Genomic DNA, 25,625 nt, shown 5'->3' with positions numbered 1-25,625 from the left:
AAATGATCCAGCATGTGAAGATCCACATTTGTCCAGCCTCCATCATCTTAGAAATGATGGGGTTTTTTTTTCTCCTGTGGATAGAATTCAGTATTTTGCAGTTTGAATTCTCTTGTAGTATTTGCACTTTAATTCTTCTTTTTGGATAGATGCTAAAGAAAAGAAATCCTTGAAGGTTAAAGAAATGCAAATGTTGCTTGTTAGTTGTTTTGGTGCTTTAGAATACCTGGTATTGAAGGATTTGGATCACAAATTGTGCCTTTTTTCTTATCCCACAGCACAATAATGATGGGCTGTGAGGAGTTGTAATTAGAGCTAGTGCTCCAGCTCTCTCCTGCTTCCTCTCTCTCCTCCCCGGCTCGCTCATCTGATGTTTGGCTTTGTTTCGCCCTCCCTCTCCGTCTATTTCTGCGCCGAGCCCTGGAGTGAAGCTTCCTCACACGCGTCTGACTGAGTGACACCCTCCTCCTTTCAGTGATGCTCGTTTTTCTTCAATAGGTGATTGAGAGTTCCAAAACATACCCCGAATCGAGAGAGGTGCGCAGTGGCGCGCGCCGCTTTTACGCACGGAAGTTGGAGTTCCAATTTACGCACCAAACTATCCAAATCCTTCGTGACGGATTTATGAATTATTTTCAGGGAGGATAACTCAGCAACAATGCGGGGAACTGAGCTGCTGCTTGGCTACTTTTTGGTGAAAGTTCTGGTTTGTGACGCGCAGGGGGAACCGGACCAAACCGTCGACGACTTCATCATAATGACCGGGTTTAACGAGTCCACGGATGGGGAGAGTCTGGTCACGGAGAGCCCCCACACGGAGGAGAAGTGCCAGGGTTACTACGATGTGATGGGTCAGTGGGACCCGCCGTTCGTGTGCAGGACCGGCAGCTACCTGTACTGCTGCGGCACCTGTGGCTTCAGGTTCTGCTGCGAGTACAAAAGCTCCCGCCTGGACCAAACCACCTGTATGAACTACGGCACCCCCCCGTGGATGATGACCGGGAGGCCCCCCTCGAAGGTGGACGTGGCGCTGGAGTCCGCTAAGGATAAGACCAGCCTGATTGTGTACATCATATGCGGGATCGTGGCCATCGTGGCGCTGATCGGGATTTTCACCAAGCTTGGTTTGGAAAAGACGCACCGTCCACACAGAGAGAACATGTCAAGGTGGGAAATAGACCTCTGATCAACTTATTATTATGACCATTTCATAGTGGGGGAACAACAAGTTCATTTGCAGTATTTTTTTAAAAAGTTTATAAAAATAATTAAGCTTTCTATTATCAATTTTACGCACATTTCTTATAGATTTTGATCAAATCACATCTGGTATTTATTTATAAAATCATTTATATGACAATAATGTATTTTTCTTGCACAGTTTGAGCACACAAAACTCAACCTTTAAGCCTTTTGATGGCTTTAAATGACAATGAGCACTCAAATATTCACAACAGTGCAGCCACTCATGCAGGAGTGCTGAGGAGCCTCTTGGAGGGGAGCTGGGGGAGCAGGATGCTGTTAAAGTCTCAGGATGCTCTATTTTGTGACTTTTCCCCCAAAAACATTCCCCAATGCCATGAGATCACAGTTACATTAGGACATTTAATGACCAGAAACATAAAAAAAAATAAATTTAAAGTGCAAAGAATTAAAGTTTTGAAAAAGGATGAAATTGTTGAACAAATCTACTTTAAAGTGTTTAATTCCCATAAGGAAAGATTGGATTATGTAGGAATGTTTGTTTCAGAATATAAGTAGTTTTTATACTGAAGCACCTGCTAGAGAGGCAAATCCATGTTGTCAGCGCACAGAAAATACTCGCCTGGGGAGGGAACGTTGGCCTCTTCCTCACTTGGGAGCTGAGCCGTCGTGCCATAAATGTTGGTGTCAGAGAGGGCTGAGTGGGCGTGGGGAGGATGCATGTTCTCCTGCTATTTAGGGACAAGACAGGCCTTTTGACAATTTGGGGTTTTTAAATATTTCTCGTCATGGCTGGGACTAAATTCAGTGCAAATTTAAATAAAAAATCATTATTATCAACTTTCAAGTTGGCTAAATAGTTTCAGGAAATTAATGGTGGAAGTGATATTTAGTTAGAGCTTTTAGGTCAGAGTTGGGGGAGTTTCTCACATAAGGAATTAACTAAAGTCAATGAGTTCTATGGTCATAGTAGATATTTAAAATGTTATTTTTCAAATATATACATAATATATGTATATGTGTGTGTGTGTGTGTATAATTTACTTAAATTAAACCTCTTTTTTCAGAGCTCTTGCACACGTAATCCGACATCCCGCCTCAGAGCATGCAGACATCCTTGGACTTAATCAGCACTATGAGAACATCCAAGCCGAGTTATCGCTAACCAGTTTCTGTAAGTAACACTTTTTTATGACCTCCAAACATAAATAGTTTTAACCTATAATAACCCAGATTTCATTTGGATTTTTTCCTGTTACATTGATGTCACTATGGATTCTTAAGGGTCAACGAATGACCTTTTACTTTTAACATTTTTGCCATCTTATGATGCAATTTGAATGAATGAATTAATTAATTAATTAAATGGTCTATTTCAAGCAATCAGGTAATAATACATAAAATAACATCTTACATGTCAATCACAAGTATATTGCTTGAAAGGGAGTGTGAGGAAGCGAACTTATATAATCCCACCCGGCTCAACCTTACTATTTTCTATGCTATCTTCAAGCGTAAATCAATTCTGACAGTAACTTTTTAAAAATAGCCTCAGGGTAAAATCTGACAAAAAAGTGATTTTTGAGCACAGAAAAATGTTTATGCTTAACAGAAGAATTTTAGTAAATGTATGAGCTCTTATTTTCCAAAAGCTTGTCTGTCTGCAGTGAGTTAGATGACATTCCAGGTATATTTAGTGAGCATTATTTACAAGCTCCACCTTTGCTCTCCCCTCTTCCTAAAACAAAAAAAAAAAGATTAAATACTCCTTAAATAACATCAGTGCAAACTACAACCGTGGAATACTGAGGCTAAGTGAGCTACACGTCTCATCATGTGTCAGGGTTGCAGGATTGTGACCTTGATCTTGGAGGTGCAGGACACAGATGTGTGAGAAGGATTTAGTTTCATTGAGTTGGAGCAGCACATTGGTGGCTGCTGTCTTCTTCACTACCTGTAAGGTTAAAAAAGGTGACTGGATCTCTGTAATAACCACTATCACTGCACCGAGTCAGGGAGTATAAAAAATACTTTGATGTTTTTTTGTTTTGTTTTTTTACACTTAAAACAGATTCTCTTTAGTTTATGGTTTCAAATCCCACTAAAGCTCATTTACTTTTTGGAGCCAAATATGTAAGTCATCCATGCAATACTTTTAGTGGCATTCGGCCATTTTGTATTTTCACAGATGAGAAGAAGGCTTGACGTGAGGCGAGTCTGCTGCCTCACTTCTCGCTAAAAGAAAAGGCGTGAAAAAGTAAATTTAGTAAAGGGATAAAAACTGTTAATAGAAATAAATTATGTGGGGAAAAAAGGTGCAAGATGTGTTTTGTATTTATTCTGACTATTTGGTTTCATCGTTCTGATCAGTTTGTTTCAGTATTTTTTTTGAATACATTTTATTTGCCAATTAATGCTTTGAGAACAGCGACCAGAAGGGGGCAGTCTACCTGAAAGTGTGCTCAAAGATGAAGAGGGGAAATGTAATGTAATAATGTAATAAACCTATTGTTATTGGTATTTTACCTTTAATTCACAATTCAGTTGAACACACTGCATCTTTTGGATAATCCAGTGGGCCTAATGCTAGCTGACAATGACGTATCCTTCCACCGAATAAAAGTTTGTCCTAATTGTGTTTGAGACATTGTAACAGTCGTCCTGTTTGTTCTGGACGCCCCAGTGACCTCATTTTTCACGTGTTGTTCTGAAGTGACTCTTTAGATACTTTCGGAGACAACACTTCTCTCGTTCTCTGGAGAGTTCCTCTCAGGGGGGAGTAACTCCCACGAGAGATTGTATAAATGTTGTTAAATTTTTCATCTTCTGACACGAAGTTGCAAATCTTTTTTTTGCTTAGTGCATTTAGACAGTGAAATGACTCAAATTGAGCATCAGAGGGAGAAGAAATTATAGGTGACTAAATTGAAGTGATGGGATATAGTTGTTGGTGTTAAAAGGGTTAATCTATAGCAAACTGTTGATTTACTGGGATTTTAACTGAAAACTCTACAGTGGGTTTTGTGAACAAAAAATACTAATACAGTTTGCACAAGCTCAAATAAATTTGTCAACCAATCCAAATCCATAGCGAAGCTTACATATCATCCATACCGCTGAGTCTACCATGGTTCTTGACCGGAGAAAAGCATCTTGTCCTTTCTGGGTGGAGTGCTCCTCCCCCAGGTGGAAGAGCTTAAATAGGAAAAGTTGATGCTCGGAAAAGTTTTGATTAGACAGATGATAGACAGTTCAGGTAAGCATAAATAATATTTGTCAAATAAAACAAATCTGTTTCAGACAAACGACTCAAAACTTTAAATGACCTGAAATGGAGCCAAACAGAGTAAACCAGTTTGTGTGAGGTTATGTTTTTTCCCACCAGACAAGAACATCCTGGACCCCAGATATACACCACAAACAGTGTGACCACTGACAATCAGCAAAAGCAGTAAAAACAAACCTTCCACAATATGACAGGATACAATTTTACAGTCAACTCAAATAAGATCACACTCATGGAGGAACTGTGTTCATGGCCCACTTACAGCGAAATGGAAGCAGGTCAATAAGCTTAAAAAAATGACCAGAAAATTTAACACAGATAGATTTAACGCCTGTCTTTAATATAAAGGGTCACTGCCGCTCCAGTTCAAGAGGCAGCTTCCCTGCTAAGCACTTCATCGACTGGCTTTGAATCCATCCATCAGACGAACTCGAATCAGCAGCAGATTCTGGATCAGAGAGGTTTTCTGTTTTCCTATGAGAAACTAAATATGATACACCTAATCATATCGCTGTCACATCTGTTTCTGGTAACCTTTGATCAGTTGACCAGATGGTGACGATGAAACCTCAATATTTGAATGGTTTTACCTGAACATAGTCATTTTCCAGTCTACTTCAGTAAATGTTTTTATTTGAAACAGCTTGAATTTATGCAAACTGTTTGATTAAAACCCAGGAAGAGAATTTGATGAGACAGTTATGTCAATAGATTGACAAAACCATCTTTAAAATTAGGGTTGGGACAACTTTACCACAAACTTCTTAGACATTCATCCTAAATGCGGAGCTAATTCAGCTGAGATCACCATCCTCTCTTGTGGGTTTCCTTTCCCCATGTGCAGCGCTGACCAGGTGGACCAGCTTTTTCCATTCCTGTTGGGCTTTCAGACATCAGCTCTGCATTCTCCATTTCAACTCTGTTGCTTGAGATCTGTCCCAATGATATCTAGCCATTAGGTGCGAGGTTTGCCTTGTGGTCGTCTCCAGCCTGCAGCCTTTGGGTCAAGCTGGAGGATGGCTCTTGTAGAGTGGACAAGTGGTAGACATAGGGTATGGTCAAGTCAGGAGATGCTGTGCTGCCCCGCTAGCTAGGCAGGACACTCTAAACTGGCATGTGGGCACTTAGCACCTTATTGGTAACAAACTGGGGCTATTTGCTGATCTGAGAGCTCTGCTGTTGAAGATATTTGTTCTTGCTGCCAAGGTCTTGTTTAGAGGCCATGTCTCTGAGCCAGACAGCAGGAGGAAGAGTAATGACAAGTTGTAAACCTGAAGCTTCGTCTTATGTAAGATGGTCGGATGCCACCAGAGTGGTTTACAGAGAGACTGTAGGACTGAGCTTACCAAGACTTTGAACCAGGGGTGTCCAAAGTCAGTCCTCGAGGGCCAGTGTCCTACATGTTTTCCAACCAACCTGCCACTGAAGCTCCTTATTGGCCAAACATACCTGATCCAAGAAAAGGAGGTAGCAGGAGCCCTGCCCTCAAGGACTGACTTTGGACACCCTTGCTCTGGACTTTAGGTCCTCTTTATCATTTTCTGAGGAGTCCAAACACACAAAGCTTTTTGACAGGTTCAATGGTTTATTACAGAGCCAAAGGGACCAGGGGTCTGGGCCATCTCTGTCATATATGAATTTGGTCTGAGTCCAGTTCACTTGGAGGCCAAGTTTCTCCACCTTTTTCCAGCTGACATTTGGATGTACTGAACAGGATGGCATCGTCTGCGTATTATATGTTAGTCAGGTGGAAATTGCCAAGCGACACTTCAGGGACTTGCAATTGTCCTCGAACACCATGCAAAAAAATCATGTTAATTCATTTTTCCAATCAAGTCCAGAAAAAAATAAAACCTGATGTTATTCCCACATATTTATGTACAGCCAAGATACACATTGCTGCATTGTCTGCATGGATTTAGAAAATTATCAGCGAACAGTCACTTAAAAATATTATTAATGATAATGAAAGGACGCTCAGAGTATCATCTCACTCTATGCAGCGTCTTTGTTTGTTTACAGCGGAACTTGCTATGTTTTTTCCATGACTGATCCTTTCATTTTAGACAGTTCACTTATCAAAATGATTTACTGAATCAAACGTGTGGACCATGTAAACGTTTGTTTTCATCGGATAAAGGTTTTCAGGCCCACGAACACAGTTCTATTCTAATCCCATCGAGGACATTTTGCACATATAAACACATCTAATATGATTGGGTGGATTTTTAGAGAATAATTTCAATTCTGAATATTTAGAAAGAGCCGTCTTGCAACCAAGGTTGTCTAAAAGTACTACATAAAGAGCAATCCAATGCAGTCCAGATCATTCTGCTTCCATATAATACAAACTGAAAACTAATAGCATTATAAATCAGTGAACCAAGAGATTAAATTTAAGAATACTCAACCACAGAGTGTGTCTACATTTTCGGAAGGATCTCACTCCTTAGCTGTTTTCTGATAATGTTGAGAAGCTCAAAGCTGTCACCGGTGCAGTAAGTTGACTTAACAGATCGCATAAAAGTTTTGTAGTATAAAAAAAGAGGTGCTGACTTCTCATTTGTCTGATTTTCCTACAGATTCAGCAGGTGGGTGTTTTCTAAATGTATGTTTTCCTGGTTGGTTGTATCTTAAAGTGCCACAAAACTGGGCTAATGGGAGCCAAACGATCAAAACCTGGTCTGGAAATGAGGCTTGGAGGTGAACTCTGCTGCGGTTCAGTGAGCGTAAATGCAGAAAGAGCAGAGGTAAAGGACAAAGATAGTGCGAGGAAAAAGAGTGAAAGGTTTAGATTTTTTTTAAGGTCTCAACAGTTAATTTGTGCAGAAATGTAATGATAAAAAAAGGGCCAGAAGACAATTACATAACTTACTGCTCAGGGACATTTTAGACGTTCTCTAATAAACTGTTGTAGATTCAAGACTCGTTGGTCCAATTCAGTCCACCCTCAAAGGAGTTGTGTGAACAGGGTCCATACCAAGTAACATCTTGACAATTTGCAGCTTATTTATCATCCATTCATGTATAATGTGCTAAAGCATTCATAGATTCTGTTGTAATTCTGAAGTTAGAATCGAGGGATCAGACAAAAGGAAAGTCAAATAAAGTGACAAGTAAAATATAATTTTAAACTTGTTTATTGTTATAAAAATGTGCACAAAATACTCCTCAAGCCATAACATATAAATTGATTTGCCCATCTAATCTCCTTTAAACTCAGCAACATGGAACATCTGTTCCCTCTGACGTGACGGTAGGCCGGGGCCCATCTATTTGCTGTGCACCCTTCAATTTACCAGATGTCTACTGTAGGATTAGTTCAGTGGCATAAAGAGCAGCCATGATTTTCCAGCTGGGTCACCAGAAAAGCCTTTAGGGGGGTGAAACACTATCAAGCTACAAAACTCTCCCCTTTTTTTGTTTGCGCTTCAAGGTAATTCATTTTGAGAGGATTAAGATTCACACAGAAGTCAATTGTTTACCAGGATACAAACAAGCAGATGGTTATTGCTCCCGCTAAACCATATTTTGTCAGAATTGTAGACTTTAAATATGTTTTAAGTAATTTGGAACTGCAATATTTGACTAAATCTGATTTGGGTGATGCAATAGCCATACAATTTCCTGCCGGCACTTTCTGTATTCTGTTAGGGTGAGTTTTGATACCACTTGTTCTAATTTAGAAACATCTGGATATGTGTTGAAAATCCCAACTAATCCTTCTTGTGAGAGTCGAAATCAGATCTTAGTATGACACTGTTGGAGCATCATCAAAGTGGTTCAGAGTTCTGAACATTTAAGAAAAGGCTCAGAGTGTCAACAAAAGAAATTGGGACATATTTTTGAGATTTTAGTGTGATTTAACCAAGGAATTGAACCCACAATCACCCAGTCCCACGACATACTTCTTCTGCCCAGGCCACTGATCTTGTGATCTGGTGAACCCATGTGAACCCCATCTGGACAACCCACTCATGAAGCCCAATGAGGCAAATTGAATTTGTGATATTGGGCTATATAAATAAAATTGAATTGAATTGAATTGAATTGAATTGAACTAGATGCATGTTTTCAATTTCATGCTGCAACATGAACCAAAAAGGCCAAGCAAAGCATAGAAAATGTGCCAATACGTTGAATTTATATCAAATATGATCTAAGAGACCAACAGAACATTTCAGTGTTTCTTGAACAAAACAGAAAAAAAAAGAAAAAATGAGTGGGGGTGGGGGGGATCAATTTAGCGATATATCGTGATATTTCGGCTGGCGATACTTTCATTGATTTAAAATGCTGACATGGCAAAATTTAATTCATTATTTATGAGCGTCTTACTTTTGTTTTCCACTTAAACTCCCAACCACTAGTTGGCACCACAGCATGCTGAGCCTCTTTGAGCAGCTTTACACTGCGACCAAAACAACAACCAGATCTTGGGAGAACTAGCTTGTGTTAAATGTTCAGTCAGACATTTAGCAATGTTGGAAATAAACAGCACTTTATTTCCTCATTCATACTTTTAGAACCTTATTGGTTATGGCGGATTCCTTTTATATATTCTTATACTGAAAAATATTTTGTTTGCAAATCAGACAGTGTTGAGTGTTCCTTTTCAGAACAAATATTTCTTAATTTACCAAAAGAAAACCACCACAAATTTGCTTAGGTAATATTATTAAGCAACTTGAATATAAGGTACAGTTGCAGTACTTATTGTTGTGATAGTCAAACAGAATAAATATTACCATTTTTATTGCAATGAAAGATGTATCAATATTCAGGTTGAGTTTTTTTTTTTTGTCATGTTCTTAAAAAAAGTGAAAAACTGTTCTGGGATAGTCTTAGGATATATCGGGATACATATCGCATTGTGAGACTTACATAAGGATATGTATTGTATCGTGAGACATGTATCGGAATACGTATTGCATCGTAAGACATGTATCGGGATATGCATCATTTCATGAGACATGTATCGGGATATGCATCGTTTCATGAGACATGTATTGGGATGTGCATCATATCGTGAGACATGTATTGGGATACGTATTGTGAAACATGCATCGGGATGCGTATCATGAGACATGTATCGAGATAAGTGTCATATCGTGAGACATGTATTGGGATACGTATTGTGAAACATGCATCGGGATGCGTATCGTGAGACATGTATCGAGATAAGTGTCATATCATGAGACATGTATTGGCATATGCATCGTATCGGGAGACATGTATCGGGATTTGTATTGTGAGGCATGTATCAAGATAAGTATCGTATCGTGAGACGTGTATTGGGATATGCATCAAATTTTGAAACATGTATCAGGATACATATCGTGAGACATGTATAGGGATAAGTATCGTATCCTGAGACATGTATCGGGATTCGTATTGTGAGGCATGTATCAAGATAAGTATCGTATCGTGAGACATGTATCAGGATACGTATCCTGAGACATGTATCGGGATACGTATCGTGAGACATGCATCGAGATAAGTATTGTATCGTGAGACATGTATCGAGATATGCATCGTATCTTGAGACATGTATCGTATCGTGAGACATGTATCGGGATATGAATCGTGAGACATGTATTGAGATAAGTATCGTATCGTAAGACATGTATCGGGATATGCATCGTGAGACATGTATTGGGATATGTATCATATTGCCAGACTTGCAAATACACACACAACCCCATATCATAAAATGTGAAAAAGTTAGTTAAAAATTGAGTATTAATCACTCATGTTCCTTTTTTTAGACACTAACCAGATGAACAACGTGGCTCAATCACCAGCTTTGATAAGTCAGCCATATCCAGCCGTGGGACAGATAATCAGCCCATATGAGCAACAGACTCCCCTGAAAGACCTCAACAAGTACACCACCCTCAAGACTGTAGGTGAGAAGCTGTTTATCTGGAGATATCTGAATATAGCAAAATACATTTTTCAAAAATTGCTTTTATTTTTATTGGAACTTGTGTTTTTAGGAGGAAAACCATGTTTAGGGGAAGTTTTGGCAATTTTTGTTCTGGAAGCCACAAAAAAAAATGTTTTTGTGTGCAAAAACATTTCAGAGATATTGTTCAAGTCAGACTTTTTTTTTCTTGAAACACAGTTTGCTTGAAACTCCATCAAGCTTCTGCCTTACGGACTTAATCCCTTTGATGCCAACAGGAGAGCGAAAATTAATTATAGAAGCAAGCCATTTGTTATCTTCTTTTTGCTCATTTAAAAAAAAGCCTGTACCCAAAAAACATGTTTTTAAAAAGAACAAGTGCCATATGAGCATTGCACATCACAGCACTAAATTATTCCTCTCGCCCTTTTGGCGTTGTCGTTAACAGGACAAAAATAAATGCATGCGCTGTCAGAGAATGTGTAAAAAGAAAAAAAAAGGAGCTTTATCTAACTATTTATAATGTATAGTAACAGGCTGTGATCAGTCAGGATGAGTCCTTAAGGGATTTCTGCACATATTAAAATAACTGTGACAACCAGAGATGACAGTTAAAGTCATCTGACAAAATGCAGCCTTATGTCCCTTTCAGATTTGATGTATCTGAATAGAATTACTATTAAAACAAACATGGTTCTAATATTAAAACGTTTTAAAATATATTTTATTCGTTGGTTTTATCTGAATCTCTTTGCTTTGTTTGACAAAATGGTCTTTTTATTTTTTTTTTTTTAAATCACATAAATTCTGAAGGTCTGTGACTCACACAAACAGCTCGGCTAATTTACTGAAGGACCATCAAGCAAAAGCGTCCTTTAGGGAAAATGTAGATGGAGTAAATCTTATTAGTAGACATCTGGGACAATGTGCAATTAGGAGCAATCCAAATACTAACAGGTGAGGTCATGGAAATTAGAGATACAAGTGAAAATGAGGGTGAAACTGCAACAACAAATTAAAAAATTTAAGGTACAAACCTATGTGATCATATAGAAACGTAAATATTAAATAACCCAATCTATTTGTTAGTTTAAAAGATAATTTAGCATTTTTTTTTTTTTTTTAATTATTGACCTTTTCGGGGTTTTTGTATGTTTTTTGTAATATTGTGTTCAACCTGATTTGTTAGTCGCACCTGTGTTGGATTTAAGCCAATTAACACACCTGTTTCTAGTTAGCTGTTAGTAGAGGGAGCTACATACACTTGATTTGTTTAAAAAGAGGAATTTTACGCTACAAACTGCAGTATTTACACTGGAAGATTCTTTTTATGTTTTATGCTTGTTTTATTTAAATTCTTTGTATTGTTTATTGTGCAGGTAAAACTACATTTATTCAAGTGTTTTTTTTTTTATAGCTTAAAAGAAAAAAAAAATATTGAGTTAAAGGTAAACAAGAATTAAAAATATTAGATATTTCTCACCTGTGTTCACTCTCGCCTAAAATTATGTGCATATCAGGTATAAGTAGAAAAATCAAATAATGTGGAATTTATATTGCAAATCACGAATATGTTGTTGCCAAACAGTGTAAGCTAAAGACACTACAGTTTCAATAAAATTTTATTTCAGTTTTTTAAATTTAACAAAATCTGCAGTTTAATTGTTGTCATGAACCAAATGTGTTTTAAGTGTTCCCTAGTACCTGGATGTTTTTTGTTTTTTCTTTCAGAGCATTTTTTTAATAATGCGGCTCTTACTTAAGCAGAACTTTCACAAACTTCTGATTGTGACTCTGCATAAACTGACTTGATTGTTATTTATTACATTTACCTTGTAAAAATTTTTTTGCACAAATGTTTATTAACTTTACTTTCCAAAAAGTATCTCCTATTATATATTTTTTTATGATCTTTATAATGGAAATTTGTTACATTTATTGGATTTTTGTTCTAAATACATCCACTAAAAACACACTTGAATAAATGATCCAGAATTATATAAATTTTACATTAAAATATCCAAAAGTTTTGGAAAATAAACAGCCTAATAACTAATATGAGTATTACAGTACTATCAGGTTTAACTACAAACACTTCTATGGACAACTTTGACTAAGGGGAAAATATTTATTTTCTAATGATTAAAAAAAAAAAGTATTTTAGAAGGCTGGAGCTTCTAAAAATAAAATGCTCAACTTTGTTTTGTTAGCAGAGAAAGCGGGTGAAGGCTACCAAAGCAGCCGGCAGCAACCCTTCGAGATGACGACCAAGAGCAGCCTTCCAATGGAGGAGGTGGACATAGAGCCGGAGCTGACGAACCCCTACAGCCCACCCAGACAGAAGTCTATGAAACAGGACGGACACAAGAGCAGGAGCCCCCGCAGCTACAGCACCCAGTCTCTGTACTACAGCTCCAGCTCGGCAGCCAGCCCGGGGGCGCTGAGACCCTGGCAGAGCAAAGACACACTGGGCCACCGACAGAGTTACGGACCCAAAAAACTCAGCACAATCGAGAAAGAGCTACACAACTCCCGCTACATGCCTCCACAACCATACTTTGTGACCAACAGCAAGACAGAAGTGACAGTATGAGGAAGCGTCTCCACGAGGATCCCAACTTGAGTTTGCATTAAAGGACATGAACTGGTGGCTTCGTGTTGCAAAACAGGAAACATATTAAAGTGTTTGTATGTGGAATCGGTAAACATTTAAAGCCTTAGTCACAAGTATGGGAGCTGCAGGTTTACATCTTCAAGTCCCACTTTGATCATCTTTTCATCTATTTTCAAAGCGTTCCCCAGTGTTTTTTTTTATATTATTTAGCAATTTTTAGCCAAAATCAAAAAATCTGTGTTGTTTTCTAGGACATGTTTTCTGCAGAGTGGCTCTGAGTTGAGGGTGGGGATTAAACCTGCCCGCCACTTCCCATCATCCATCTGTTTAGCGCACTGTCCCTCACACCCTCAACCTAACTTTATTGGTGCAACAAAAATGGCAAGAAATATCGGAGAAATCCGATAGTTTTGTACCAGATGCCAGTTCAGATGAGGAAAACATGGATCTAGGCGTACACAAGTGGATATACCAGGAGTTCGTGGCCCACTGGTTGTAGTCTCCCACTTACAAGCTTTTTCAATCTGCATTCTGTCTGCTCCTGATTCACAACGATTCAAATAACACTTTTTCATTCTCAAGTCATCGCTTAGACATGTTATTAAGGTCACTTTTTAATGTTTTGGGTGTCCCTAATTCTTTGTTTCTTGACGTCCTATTAGGGTTCCAGACATTTTGTCTGGACGCGGTACTGGCACCCTAATGCTGCATTCATTCCGACTGCGGCAACCCTGCATCATCTAACAGTGAAACTTAACACCTTCACCTCCTGGATCGCATCCGGTGTGAATGCACCTTGACCCGGCATTAATCCCTATCTGGTACCGCGTCCAGTACAGCGGTATCGCATTTATATCCGCCTGCGCCACGGCTTCGTTGCGTCTCGGGAGTGGACTAGCTTCAGCCGATGGCTTACACTGGCTGCTGCTCCAGCCACAGCCTGTGAAAGCTCAGCCCAGACAGAGAAGTGCTGGATCTCTATGATCAGCTTCTTGTTGTCCATGGTTATGACTGACAACGCTGTGCTGCAACACTTTGAGTAACCCGAAAATTACGTAATGTTTACGACACGCTGAAACCGGCGAGTTCAGCGGAAAGTTCGTTTTATTTTGAAAATATACCGGATGCACTTTAAATTCGCTCGCGTGGTTTCCGGTTTAAGTCGTGAATAGCCCCAACTTCACAGAAAGTGATGACGATCAGCTGCGGCGTCCGTCAAATTTTGAACCAAACGAAAAGGATTCGCAGCGACACAGAGGTCAGTCCGCAGACGCAGGACGTGAATGCCTGCAGTGGAAGTTTCTCTCGCACTTTTAGTGTTACGAAAAGACTACGGCGCACGCAACTGAGCCGTGACGCTGGCGGTGTAAGCGAGGGGTTAGGGTACCGGTGCTAGGATAACCAGATTTATTCAGTCTGTTAGGTTTAGTTTGTATTTTATCACTGACCTTCTGTTTCTATTAGAGCTGTCAGGCGATTAAAATTCTTAATCGCGATTAATCGCATTTTGTCCAGAGTTAACTCGCGATTAATCGCAAATTTACATTTGGCCTTTTTTTAAGGAAAAAAAATGTGTGGTTTGTGGAATTTAGTAGTTCTACATTAATTATGAAAACAAGAATGACAATATTAATAGTTTTCATCAGAAATACTTTATTTTGTAACATTGTATTGAGATAAACTTTCTTAACAATAAAAGGCTGTAACATAAATGCCTAACAAAAGCCCAAGTGCAAGTGAAGGGCATTTTAAATTCTAAACTTCAATCAAGGTTTAGTAAAATAAAATTAAAAAAACATCAAAAATAAAATTTCCATAACACTTTCATGTTCATTTTTTGTCAGGACCAAATCTTTTCCTCCTCTGCTGAACTGTAGTAATAAATGAAATAGAGATTTATCATTTCCTATTAACTTTTGTTTTTTAAAACATTAAAGACTGAGAAAAGCGGGATACTCTGTGGATAGTTTGACAGTCTGTTACTGCCGCCGCGTTCTCTGGCTGCAGCTCGATGCTAGACGTGTTCAGCGGAGCTCACGTGATGAATATGCCGGCAGACAGACCGCTATGCTGGGGCTGGATCACGCTCAAACCTCCAGAACATTTAAAACGTCCCCCGGTGCGCTTGCTGTTCGGAACGTCGGGGGTGCGCAGCTCTCGGCGCCGGACGCGAGCCGGTACCACCAGACGTGGTACTGGACGCGAACCGGAGCCGAGTTAGGGTGCAGGAGCTCTCCAGGTCCTAGCGCCGGCCGGTTTTAGCTCGCAGCTCGGTGGTGGAGACCCGCCCGTGATCTAGTGTGAGAGCAGCCGGTGAGTTAAAGGGCGGGACGCCCGCGCGCGCGGTATGGAAAGACACGTATGAGAAAGTCCGCGATTAATGCGTCAAAAAAATTGTCGGCGTCAAGCACACGTCAGATTAATGCGTTTTTAACGCGACAAATCTGACAGCCCTAGTTTCTATATATATAATTACCAACATGAAGCCCAATGAGGGATTTTTTTTGTGATATTGGGCTGTACAAAAAAAAAAAAAAATTGAAATGCCATCTGCGTCTAGTACCGATTTTCCCATTTTTATTTTGACTACAGCTATCCCATATCCCCCCATAAGGGCAGCTGTGACTAAAGCTTTAGATGACATTCAAATGTGAAGAAGAAATAATGTGAACAAATCTATGTCAATACTCAAGTTTTGAGAAGACATTTCTGAAGATTTATTGTTCGATGTTGTCCACAAACTAAGAAACCACAGAGTTGAGATGTTGCACAAGATGTCACACTACTATCACTATTTATCGAAGGATTTATGCAATCCATGCCTGCTCTGTAATTTCCACTGACACTTGTCAAAGTTGCCTGTGCGTCAATCTGTATTAAAATGTGTCAGCACTCTAGATCGTGTTAAAAACTGCCAGAAAACATTCATATACTAAAGAGTAATATTTACTCCACTCATACATCAATTGTTGTGTTAAGTGAAATGTCAGAAATAATACTCATGTTTAATAATAATAATAATTAGGTAAAACTTTTTTCTCAAAAGTTCTGTTTTATACCCCCCAAAACTACGACGTGATTCCAAATGTAAAAATAATTATTTTGAAAATGTGAATACAATGCCAGTTTTAAGGGTGTTTGATTTTAAGTGATAACTAACAGACACTGCACATAAGTAACCGGATGTTCAATAGCTGAGTGGTAATATTGTGTTGTGTTGGTTAATTAATTCACATGTAATTATCAAGGCATTTATTTATAATGCAGCCTGCAATGAAACGCAAGTCCGTCTCAACTACAGCAGACACGTGTAATATCTGTATATTTTCTGAATGTCTACATCAAAAAGTGCTCACATGGACATCATATATTTTAAATTATGACAGTTGTGTATTTCTAATCTGTTGAAGCTTTATGTATAACGCCCGGTTTATACTTCATAGCATCAATCCTATTGCTTCCTACTGATCGAGTTCACTTGCAACCACTTATACTGATATTTAGGGATCTTTGAGGTTCTGTTTTTGTGTGAAGCTAACATTTTTCATATGCAAAGTTTTTCTGAAGATGCTTACATCTATAAAACATAAGTTTGTGGTGATTAATGATGCAGAAAGGACAAGTCAGGTGGTACATTTGGTTATGGATTTTAAAAACCTTAAGAGATGGAGCATGTGGCAATTTATTCCAACTTTAACTTCTGTTTTTTTTAAGAAAATTATAATTATTTACTATATATTGAGGCTTTTATACGGAAGAGGATTAGGGTCACTGAAAAAAAAAAGAAAAAATCTCAGAATTCTGAGAAAAAAGTCAGAATTCTGACTTTAAAGTCAGAATTTTTCATGGGCTTTTTTTTTCCAGTGGCCCTGATCCTCTTCCGTACTTTTAAAATACAAAAAAATAAAAAATAAAAACCCTAAATACTAGAGTTATTCAGAATGCAGTAATAGTGGTCTTGTCTTTGAAATTCTGGGACGTATAAGGTAATTTTCTGAATAGTAGGTTAAATGGCCATATCTGCACTTAAATGTACTACAGGCATAAAATTTGAATTGCGGATGATGTTATTATCAGCTGGTGTCACATTTCGCAGTGATTGAGGTGACTTCCTTTCGATGGCGTTGCAACCCGAGCGATTACAAATTGCAATGAAGTATAAACTGGGTCTAAAGCTTAAAAGGTAAAAGAACACAAATGTAGATTCAGGTTTTCACTGACTGGAACCATATTTAAATGGTGGATACATATTATTGGTTTTAACACATTCCCCTTTACTACCACCAACTTTATGTACTATTTTCACTGTTTTGACTCTTTATAACAAAAAAACACCACTAAATAACATTACATTGTAATTTACACATAAATAAAATGTTATTACAACATATTTACATTTTGAATGTTTGAACCACTTCTTAGTAAACGTCTGGAGCACATTTACATGATGAACACATCACTGTCTCAATGCATTTTAATCTGAACTAAACCAGAAATCTTGATTTAAAAATTCACAACTGCTTTGTTGGCACATCTTGCCCGACATAAAAGTTTGTTTCCTGGAATTTTTAACATGTTGTGCAATATATTGAAGTGTGTCGCAAAAAGTTTCTCAAACGTCACTTTAAACTGTAATAAATTGTTTGAAAATGTCAGTAAAAATGTGTGTTTATTTAATTGAATTTCAATGTTAGATTAGTGATAACTAAAGGAAAACACTAAAGGACTCAATAACATGGAATATTGTCAACTGAAAGGATTTGTAACTCAAATATACGAAAAGTCTTCTTTACTACCAGTTAATGGGTTTTATGGTTCTCAAGCTCATCAGTCAAAACACCATCAGCTGGTGTGAATCAGCTGATCCTCATCAGACAAATTAAAGAAAAAAAAACATATTTCCACATTTTCATTTCATTTGATGATGTCAAAATGTGTTTCTGATTTGTTGTTTAGACGAGCACTCATCATTTTCTCCATTAAACTGGTCTATAAGATTTGATTGACTTCTAATGCAGACCTGTAGGGGGCAGCATTACACACACCGGTGTAGAGCCTGCCGGAAATAATTTGAAGAAGAAGGTATAAAAATGAAATATGATGGACTAAATAGATAAATTAAAGCAAAAAAATTATATGGTATATCAATTATGTACTGTAGATAAAATACATATAATAAAACCAAAAAACAAAAAGAAAATTGAACAAAAATACCAGAAAATATTAAAAACTGGGCATTTAAAAGAAAATTCTCTTTCTGTTAATTGTGAAACAGAATTGAATCAGGCAAAATATTCACTTTACCAACTGAACCAAATAATTTACAGACACAAACTAACCTAAACTAACCTTAAAATGAGGAAGTTTTACAGGTGATTGACTGTACTACTTCACAAATGAGGGGGGAACTCAAAAGATTAGCTCCCCTTAGACGATAAAAAAAATTACTCACAACATAAATAATACAAAAGCTAAAATAGAAACAGAGTAAATAATAATATAATAAATCACATCTATTCACCTCCTATTGAAAAGCTGGGAAAATGGCTCCTCCCACTTGGTTGACTTGAGTTTTTGAAGATTCTGCTTCCTGTGGTGACCTCACCATGAAACTCCTGGAGGCAGGATCATCCGGACCATTTATTTGAACCAAGTCAGCATTTAAATTAAAGGACAATGGAAAAGGTAAATATGAATCTAAATAAATAAAAAATGCATGAAATTGATAGAATTAATAAATAAACAAATTAAGGTCAGTTGATCAGTAATTTAAGCAAAAATGCTCCAATTGTTTTGTGGGAGTGGCAGCACATTAAAGCATCACAGTAAACGTATTTTTAAATGTTTTTGCTACTTTGTACACTTTTAAACTCTATGCTACTTTGTGAGCAAACTCTACTAATGTCATTCTATAGAATTTGTGTCACTGTAGTTTAACTCTTCAGTATCCTTGGTGCAGATAGGCACAAATTAGCTTGATTAGTTCCTTTTTTGTGTGTTGTCTTAGCATTTTCTGTTTCAGAAATTATTTGGAAAAAGAGATGATGATCAATAATTTTTTTTTAAGTATTTCACAATATTTCAAATGTCATATGATTGTAGGGGAACCTTTAGTGTTAATATTGTCATAATTTTGGTAAAAAAACTGACAAAATACAAGAAATATAATAACAAAAAGAATGGATAGTGGTTACAAAATATCCTTTTTCTGTTTATATTTCTATTTTTAAAAAATGTTTTCAACCTTTTTTTGGACCTTTAAAGCCGCTCCTGTTTACACCCCAGCTCTAAATTAAAATGGAAGTTTTACCACTCCTCTGGGAGCCGGTCATTTTCCTGAAAGTGCCAGGAGACATTTTGGATAATTAGCAAACCATGTTTCCTACCACCAGGGTGGTTCCCTTTGGAAATTCAATTAGCATAGTAACCCAGTTCAGTCAGAGGAGAAAAAGGGGCCCAGATGTGTGCAAGTCTGGGAAAAATCTAATCAAAAACTGCTGAAATTTCTCAGCCATTGTTCTTCCTGCATATTTCCTACATAAAATGTATGGGGATTTAATTACTGTTAATTCAATCATTAATGAACACAGTTACAGGTAAATGACTTTAAATTAAGAATAAGTGATCATTTGACTAACCTCAATCTGATTTAGATTATAGAACAGACCAGAAAAGAAAATGGTTTTGCATTTTTGCTAAATTTAAGTTTAGTTTCCTATGGTTCCTCCTCAGCAGGCAGACTGCATGAGAAAAAAAAAAAAAAAAAAAAATGTTGGTTCCAGATTTGTCAAATTATATGATGTTCTTTCAAAATTCTGTTATTTTTTTTACTAAATTTTCAGCTTGAACAGTATCAATTCTCTTACATTTGGGACCCTTCCATGACATTTCAGCATAAAACTGTGCTTATAATGAATTTGTACGGAGTAAATGTTTCCCTTTAGGGTTTGCAGACGTGTTGTAGGATTCTAGAGTGAATGTTGCACGTCCTACATTTTCTGATCATTAACATTTTATTTGTTTAACCAACTTGTCACAAAAATACAGAAAGCAAGAGCATCATAACATTTTAGCTTGTTTTCTATACAATACAGCTGGATACCTCGTCCTAACAAGATAGCAACAACAATTCTCAAGATAACGACATAAATTATAGCTCGTAGCATTGAAACATATTTTTACATTTAAATTTCAGCAGGATTGTCTTTTTACTGATGGAATAAAGATAGAATTCAGTAATGGCTTTCCATGTGATAACCCTGGTTGAAATGGTCTGGTATGTTTTGTTTTTCTCTGAGTTTATGTTTGAATCAATGGTGTTGGAATTTTTATCTACATCATAAAAGGAGCGTTATCAAGGCATTTATTTATAATGCGACTGGGAAAGGACTTGTAGAGTTTATGTGTAAATTGAGAAAACTGTATAAAAGAAAAAGTGCATATTCTTGAGTCATTTTTGAATGTTGGTAGGTGTGCATAAAGAGAAGGAAAACAAACTGTAACTCTCTTTTTTTTGTCTGTAAGACGTGTATTTATGCCCCTGTTTTTTTTGCTTTTTTTGTTTGTAATACATTGCTGTACTGTAGAGTGTTACATGTGGTAGCCAGTATGGGGATCGTCTTTGGAATTTAGGAGTAGTTTTTTTTTTTTTTTTTTTTGTGTGTGTGTGCCGTTCTTTTTCAAATATGGCAACTGGTGGTGAGGATAATATGATGACACCAGCAATAATTTCTCCACATGTGGTTTCTGCTTTTGATCCAGATTTTACTGCAGGTCCTTCTGTAATGCGGCGATCTAATTTTTCAAGTTTAGCCAAGCTAGCATCCACACACTCTCTGAAACTACTCTCCCTATTCAGGGAGCTTATTAGAGAGTCTTTACATTTTTCCTCAATTTCCTCAACATGTTGTTTTAAAACTGCGAGTTCTGGGTTTACATTTACATCATTCTGTGGTACTATTTCTTCTTGCTGTTGTGCCTGTTCTATTATTGTACCTTCCTCTTCTTCATCATCATGACCACCTTCTATATTTATCCCATCATCATCACGTACAGATATCTGATCATCATCGAAAGAGTATTGGCAGAAAATAAATGCTAACACAGATCGACCTACAAAAAGACCAGGAGACGAGAAAAACAGAGCTAAAGGGACCATGGGAGTGACAATAGGCCAACCAAACCATCAGGAAGACCAAGACCCAAAGCTTCTGATAGTTCCCATTGTGCTGAGAGGAGTAAAGAGTGAAGCCGTGTTAGACACTGGCAGCACTTTTACTCTTATCAAAGAAAGTTTGTGGAGGTCTGTCTCTCAAGCGGATGAAAGAGTGCAACCAGTTATGAGCATTGGTTTTGTGATGGCAGGCAGAACAGTTCACCAGGCTTTAGGGAAGAAAACAATCAAGGTGGAGTGGCACGGAAAACAATGGCCAATAGACGTAAACATCATGGAGGATGTCCATCTGGTCTTCCATTTAATCTTGGGTTTGGATTTTCTGACAAAGACCGGGGCCATTCTCAATTTAGCCAAACGCAGCTATGGCCTGAAGACTGATCGTGGATATGTATTCCATGCTTTCCTTCCTCCAAAAGACCCTCCTTCAATACAAAAAAATCATGAGTTTCGTGCAACACTTCCAACCGTTCACTTGTACTATGCTTCGCCGTCTACCTTTCCCCATTGTTGGACTGTTACTACTGCTGCTAGTGATTCCGGAGGTCCAACTTACGACTCTGGTTGTCTCGAGTTACTCCAACAGTTGGTTAAAGAATGGCCGACGGTCACTTCAGGTGTGCTAGGAAGAACTCATCTTGAGCAGCATACTATCTTTCTACAGGATGAGGTCCCTGTAAAGTCTCGAGCATACAGAGTCTCTACCCCGAAAAAGAAAATCATTGAGGAACAGGTAGACAAAATGTTAAAAGAAGACATCATCGAACCATCATAGTCTGCTTGGTCGTCCCCTGTGGTCCTGGTGAAAGAGCCGGATGGGTCTCACCGATTTTGTGTGGATTATAGATGAGTGAACGCTAAAACCCTGCCCGATGCATATCCGATACCAATAATACACAACATTTTGGAGTCACTCGAAGGAGCCTCCTGGTTTAGCCCCCTAGACTTAAAGTCGGGATATTGGCAGGTGGAAATGGCTAAAAAGAGCATCCCACAAACTGCATTCACCACGCACTTGGACCTATACCAGTTCAAATGTATGCCATTGGGACTGAAAAATGCAGCTGCAACGTTCCAACGGCTGATGGAAAGTGTTGGGTGAACTGAGAGGAAGGATATGTTTTGTATATATCGATATTATAGTGTACTCAAAAATAAAAGAAGCACACATGAAAGACCTGACAGCTGTGTTTGAGAGACTCAAGGTCGCAGGCCTAAGCGTAAATATGTCCAAAGGCCACGTTTTTTTAAAGAGAGAGTTGCGATTCTTGGGACACCTGGTCTCCGAAAAAGGAGTGGAGGTGGACCCGGAGAAAACACAAGCGGTGACCGATTTCCCTACTCCCACTGATGTCAAGTCACTCCAACGGTTCTTAGGTCTAGCTGGTTGGTATCATAAGTTCATCCCTCATTTTGCTGACATTACAGCTTCATTGAACCACCTGAAAAAGAAAGGAGTGGAGTGGAACTGGACCAAGGAATGCCAAGATGGTGCAGAAACGTTAAAGCAAGCCTTAAAATCTCCTCCGATCCTGTCACAACCAGATGTGTTTCGGCCATTTCAAGTCCATATTGATGCCAGTGAAGTAGACCTGGGAGCCATTCTGATCCAAGAGACACCTGAAGGAGAGTGTGTCATAGCCTATGCTTCCAGGGTATTGCGGTGTCCAGAAAATAATTATTCTACATCCGAGGATGAGTGTTTGGCAGTCGTGTGGGCAATAGAAAAGTGGAGGCACTTTTTAGAAGGCCAAGAGTTCACAGTTTATACAGACCATGCAGCTCTATCATGGGCCTTTAATTGCCCAAAAACGTCAAGACTAACTCGTTGGATCCTAAGTCTCCAACTATTTTGTTTCACGGTTCACTACCGGAAAGGGTGCCTCAACATGGGCCCTGATGCACTCTCCTGTGTAGTTGAGCCGTTCATCATCAGACCTGGTCCGCATATGTCCTCAGGCAGCAACAGCACGGCTCCCTGTTTAAAGATTTCTGCCAAACCTTTTTCTGATTTACCTGCCACGTTCGCCGAGATTGCTCAAGAACAAGATAAAGATCCAGTAGTTGGTGATCTTCGCCAATCCCACCTTACCACCACCCCTTCAGATCGCATAGGTTTTGTGACGCATCAGGGTGGGCTATACCATTGAAAGACCAAGGCGTGAAATACCATCTGGTGGTTCCCAAAGCCCTCATACCCGAGTTCATCAAGTATTTCCATGACAACCCACTAGGGGGCCATCTGGGCCAACTGAAGACACTACAGAGGGTCTTGGAAGTAGCTTGTTGGCCTAGCGTTAGAAAGGATGTGTGGGATCACACAAAAAACTGCCAAACATGTCAAAAACTGAAAGCAGACAACTGTAAACCACCTTGATTAATGCAGACCACCCCAGTAAACGCTCTGGGTGAAATGTTGGGGATTGACATTATGGGACCGTTTCCTAGAAGTAAGAAATCCAACATTGTTTTAGTGGTGATAGTGGACTATTACTCAAAGTGGGTTGAAACGTTTCCGCTGAAAGACAGCACTACTCCACGTATGGTTAGAATCCTGAGGGAGGAGATTTTCACTTGCTGGGGTGTTCCCAATTATTTAGTCTCCGATAGGGATCCCCAGTTTACCAGTCACCTGATCAAGGAACTCTGCAATTCATGGGGGGAGATTTGTCTGTCACCCACAGACAAATCTCACAGAAAGATTTAACAGAACCATCAAAGTCATGATAGCTTCGTTTGCCAGTACCACAACACGTGGGATCAATGGCTTCCTGAATTCCGTTTTGCCGTTAACACTGCCCAACAAGAAACCACTGGGAAGACTTCAGCAGAGTTGGCCTCGGGTAGAAAAATTTACGGACCACTGCAGAGGCTCATACATAAACCACCATCCCCCGAACATATGTCTGCATATAGTTTATTGGAACGACAGCAAAAGATGTCGGAGGAGGTTCAACGGAGAGTGGGGCTGCACCAGACAAGACAAGCTAAGTACTATAATAACCAGAGGAGAGATGCGCACTTTCTTCCGGGTGACTTAGTCTGGGTCAGGTCGCATCCACTGTCCAAAGCAAGTGAGAAGTTTTCTGCTACACTAGCGCCCAAGTGGGAGGGCCCAGTAAAGATATTAAAAAGACTAGGACTTGTTAACTATAACGTTGGTTGGGGCAGAAAGAAGACGTGGTACATGCAATGAACTTGAAGAAGTCTCATGGGGTAATTCCTAAGTAGCCAGTGGCTGGAGTGGGGGGTGGGGGGGGGGGCTATGTAGCATTGCCACATATGTTTACATTTAAATTTCAGCAGGAATTTCTTTTTACTATGGGATAAAGATAGAATTCAGTAATGGCTTTCCATGTGATAACCCTGGTTGACATGGTCCTGTATGTTTTGTTTTTTTCTGAGTTTATGTTTGAATCAATGGTGTTGGACTTTTTATCTACATCATAAAAGGAGTGTTGGACTACAAACATGGCTACCTGTGGACTTCCTGTCACCCAGGTGCCAGATTGATTACAAACATTACAAATGAGAGGAGAGTCTCTCAGAAATCGGTTGTGAGAGGTCTGACCTGAGTGAGAACACACACTATTAAGGACTACCGAGACAGTGGAGAAGAGTACCAACGGTGTTGGTGGAAGATGGTGGAAATCTATCAACTATTGGGTAAGACCTTCACATGCTTCATCACTGGACAGATCCGGTAAGCAACCTTTGTGCGACCTGCGGACGGAATGTTGATGACCTGCGAATCTAGTTTAGACTTTTGCTAAGGTTGTTGATTAAAAAAAAACTTTACAAATAGCAGTCAGTATTTGTAAATATCATTTTTTTCTTAAGATATTGCATTATTAAGATGTAATCTTGAGATAATGATCTTAATGTCCAGTAATAAGTTTGGTTATTTCATTTTTGAAAAGAAAACAAAGTCGTTCTTGTCTTACCTACAAACCCATCTTCATTGTCTGCAAATAAAACAAAAAGAGATTTTAGGGATAAAAATTCCTTTGGAGCTGGCAATATAGAGGTGTGGTACCCATTAAATTAGCTTGTATTTTTACTGAAATTAACACAAATTTTTGCAATAATTAGATCTGTGAAATATTTTCAGGCATTGCAAATCTGAATAGAAAGGAAAGTCAACAGTCTGTGGTTAAATTCCAGCTGTTTTGTTTGGATCAACATCTTTAGCTGCATTTGCACAAGCACAAGTGAAGGACAAAATAAATAATCCTCAGGTTGTGTCCCCTGATGGAAATGATTACTAAGACCTGCGGGAGACTCCACATTTAACGGTTTATCAGAGGGATTTGTTTGGTTTTATTCTCTGAATAAGACAAAGGTTTTCTCCTGGCTCAAAATGCAGTCATATTTACAGTTCAGCTGTCTCAAACCTTTTGTCAGGACTTTGTAAAAACTGTAAGACCTGCTTTCATTGTTA

At 38.6% G+C, this 25,625-nt stretch overlaps 2 protein-coding genes across 3 annotated transcripts in view; one reads left to right on the top strand and one right to left on the bottom strand.

The window, feature by feature from the left end:
* The first annotated feature begins 272 nt into the window (after positions 1–272).
* shisa9b (shisa family member 9b) lies at positions 273–14,039 on the top strand. Of its 2 annotated transcripts, none has more exons than XM_024272423.2 (4): positions 273–1,167; positions 2,271–2,377; positions 10,258–10,398; positions 12,611–14,039. In XM_024272423.2, exons 1-4 carry the CDS (start codon positions 659–661, stop codon positions 12,988–12,990), a joined length of 1,137 nt encoding a protein of 378 aa, XP_024128191.1. In that variant the 5' UTR covers positions 273–658; the 3' UTR covers positions 12,991–14,039. The 2 variants fall into 2 exon arrangements, with proteins under 2 accessions (XP_024128191.1, XP_024128190.1); XM_024272422.2 differs by having other exon boundaries at positions 274–1,167; positions 12,608–14,039.
* Positions 14,040–25,113: 11,074 nt separating this feature from the next.
* Positions 25,114–25,625, bottom strand: part of unkl (unk like zinc finger) — a 19,025-nt gene continuing 18,513 nt past the window's right edge. The window contains exon 16 of the mRNA XM_024272418.2: positions 25,114–25,149. Within this exon, the coding sequence (XP_024128186.1) occupies positions 25,129–25,149 (21 nt within the window). The 3' untranslated portion in view covers positions 25,114–25,128. The remainder of the gene's footprint in view (positions 25,150–25,625) is intronic.

The sequence above is a fragment of the Oryzias melastigma genome, linkage group LG8, assembly GCF_002922805.2.
Source record: "Oryzias melastigma strain HK-1 linkage group LG8, ASM292280v2, whole genome shotgun sequence".
NCBI classification, from domain to species: domain Eukaryota; kingdom Metazoa; phylum Chordata; class Actinopteri; order Beloniformes; family Adrianichthyidae; genus Oryzias; species Oryzias melastigma.
The sequence above is the reverse complement of the archived record's forward strand: the minus strand, read 5'-3'. Positions and strand labels throughout refer to the sequence as shown.

Excerpts from the sequence above, each read along its gene's own strand:
- shisa9b (XM_024272422.2), top strand. The coding sequence starts at position 659 with ATGCGGGGAACTGAGCTGCTGCTTGGCTACTTTTTGGTGAAAGTTCTG. Across the intron at positions 1,168-2,270 it reads CACAGAGAGAACATGTCAAG|AGCTCTTGCACACGTAATCC; the intron begins GTGGGAAATAGA and ends CTCTTTTTTCAG. Across the intron at positions 2,378-10,257 it reads GTTATCGCTAACCAGTTTCT|ACACTAACCAGATGAACAAC; the intron begins GTAAGTAACACT and ends TCCTTTTTTTAG.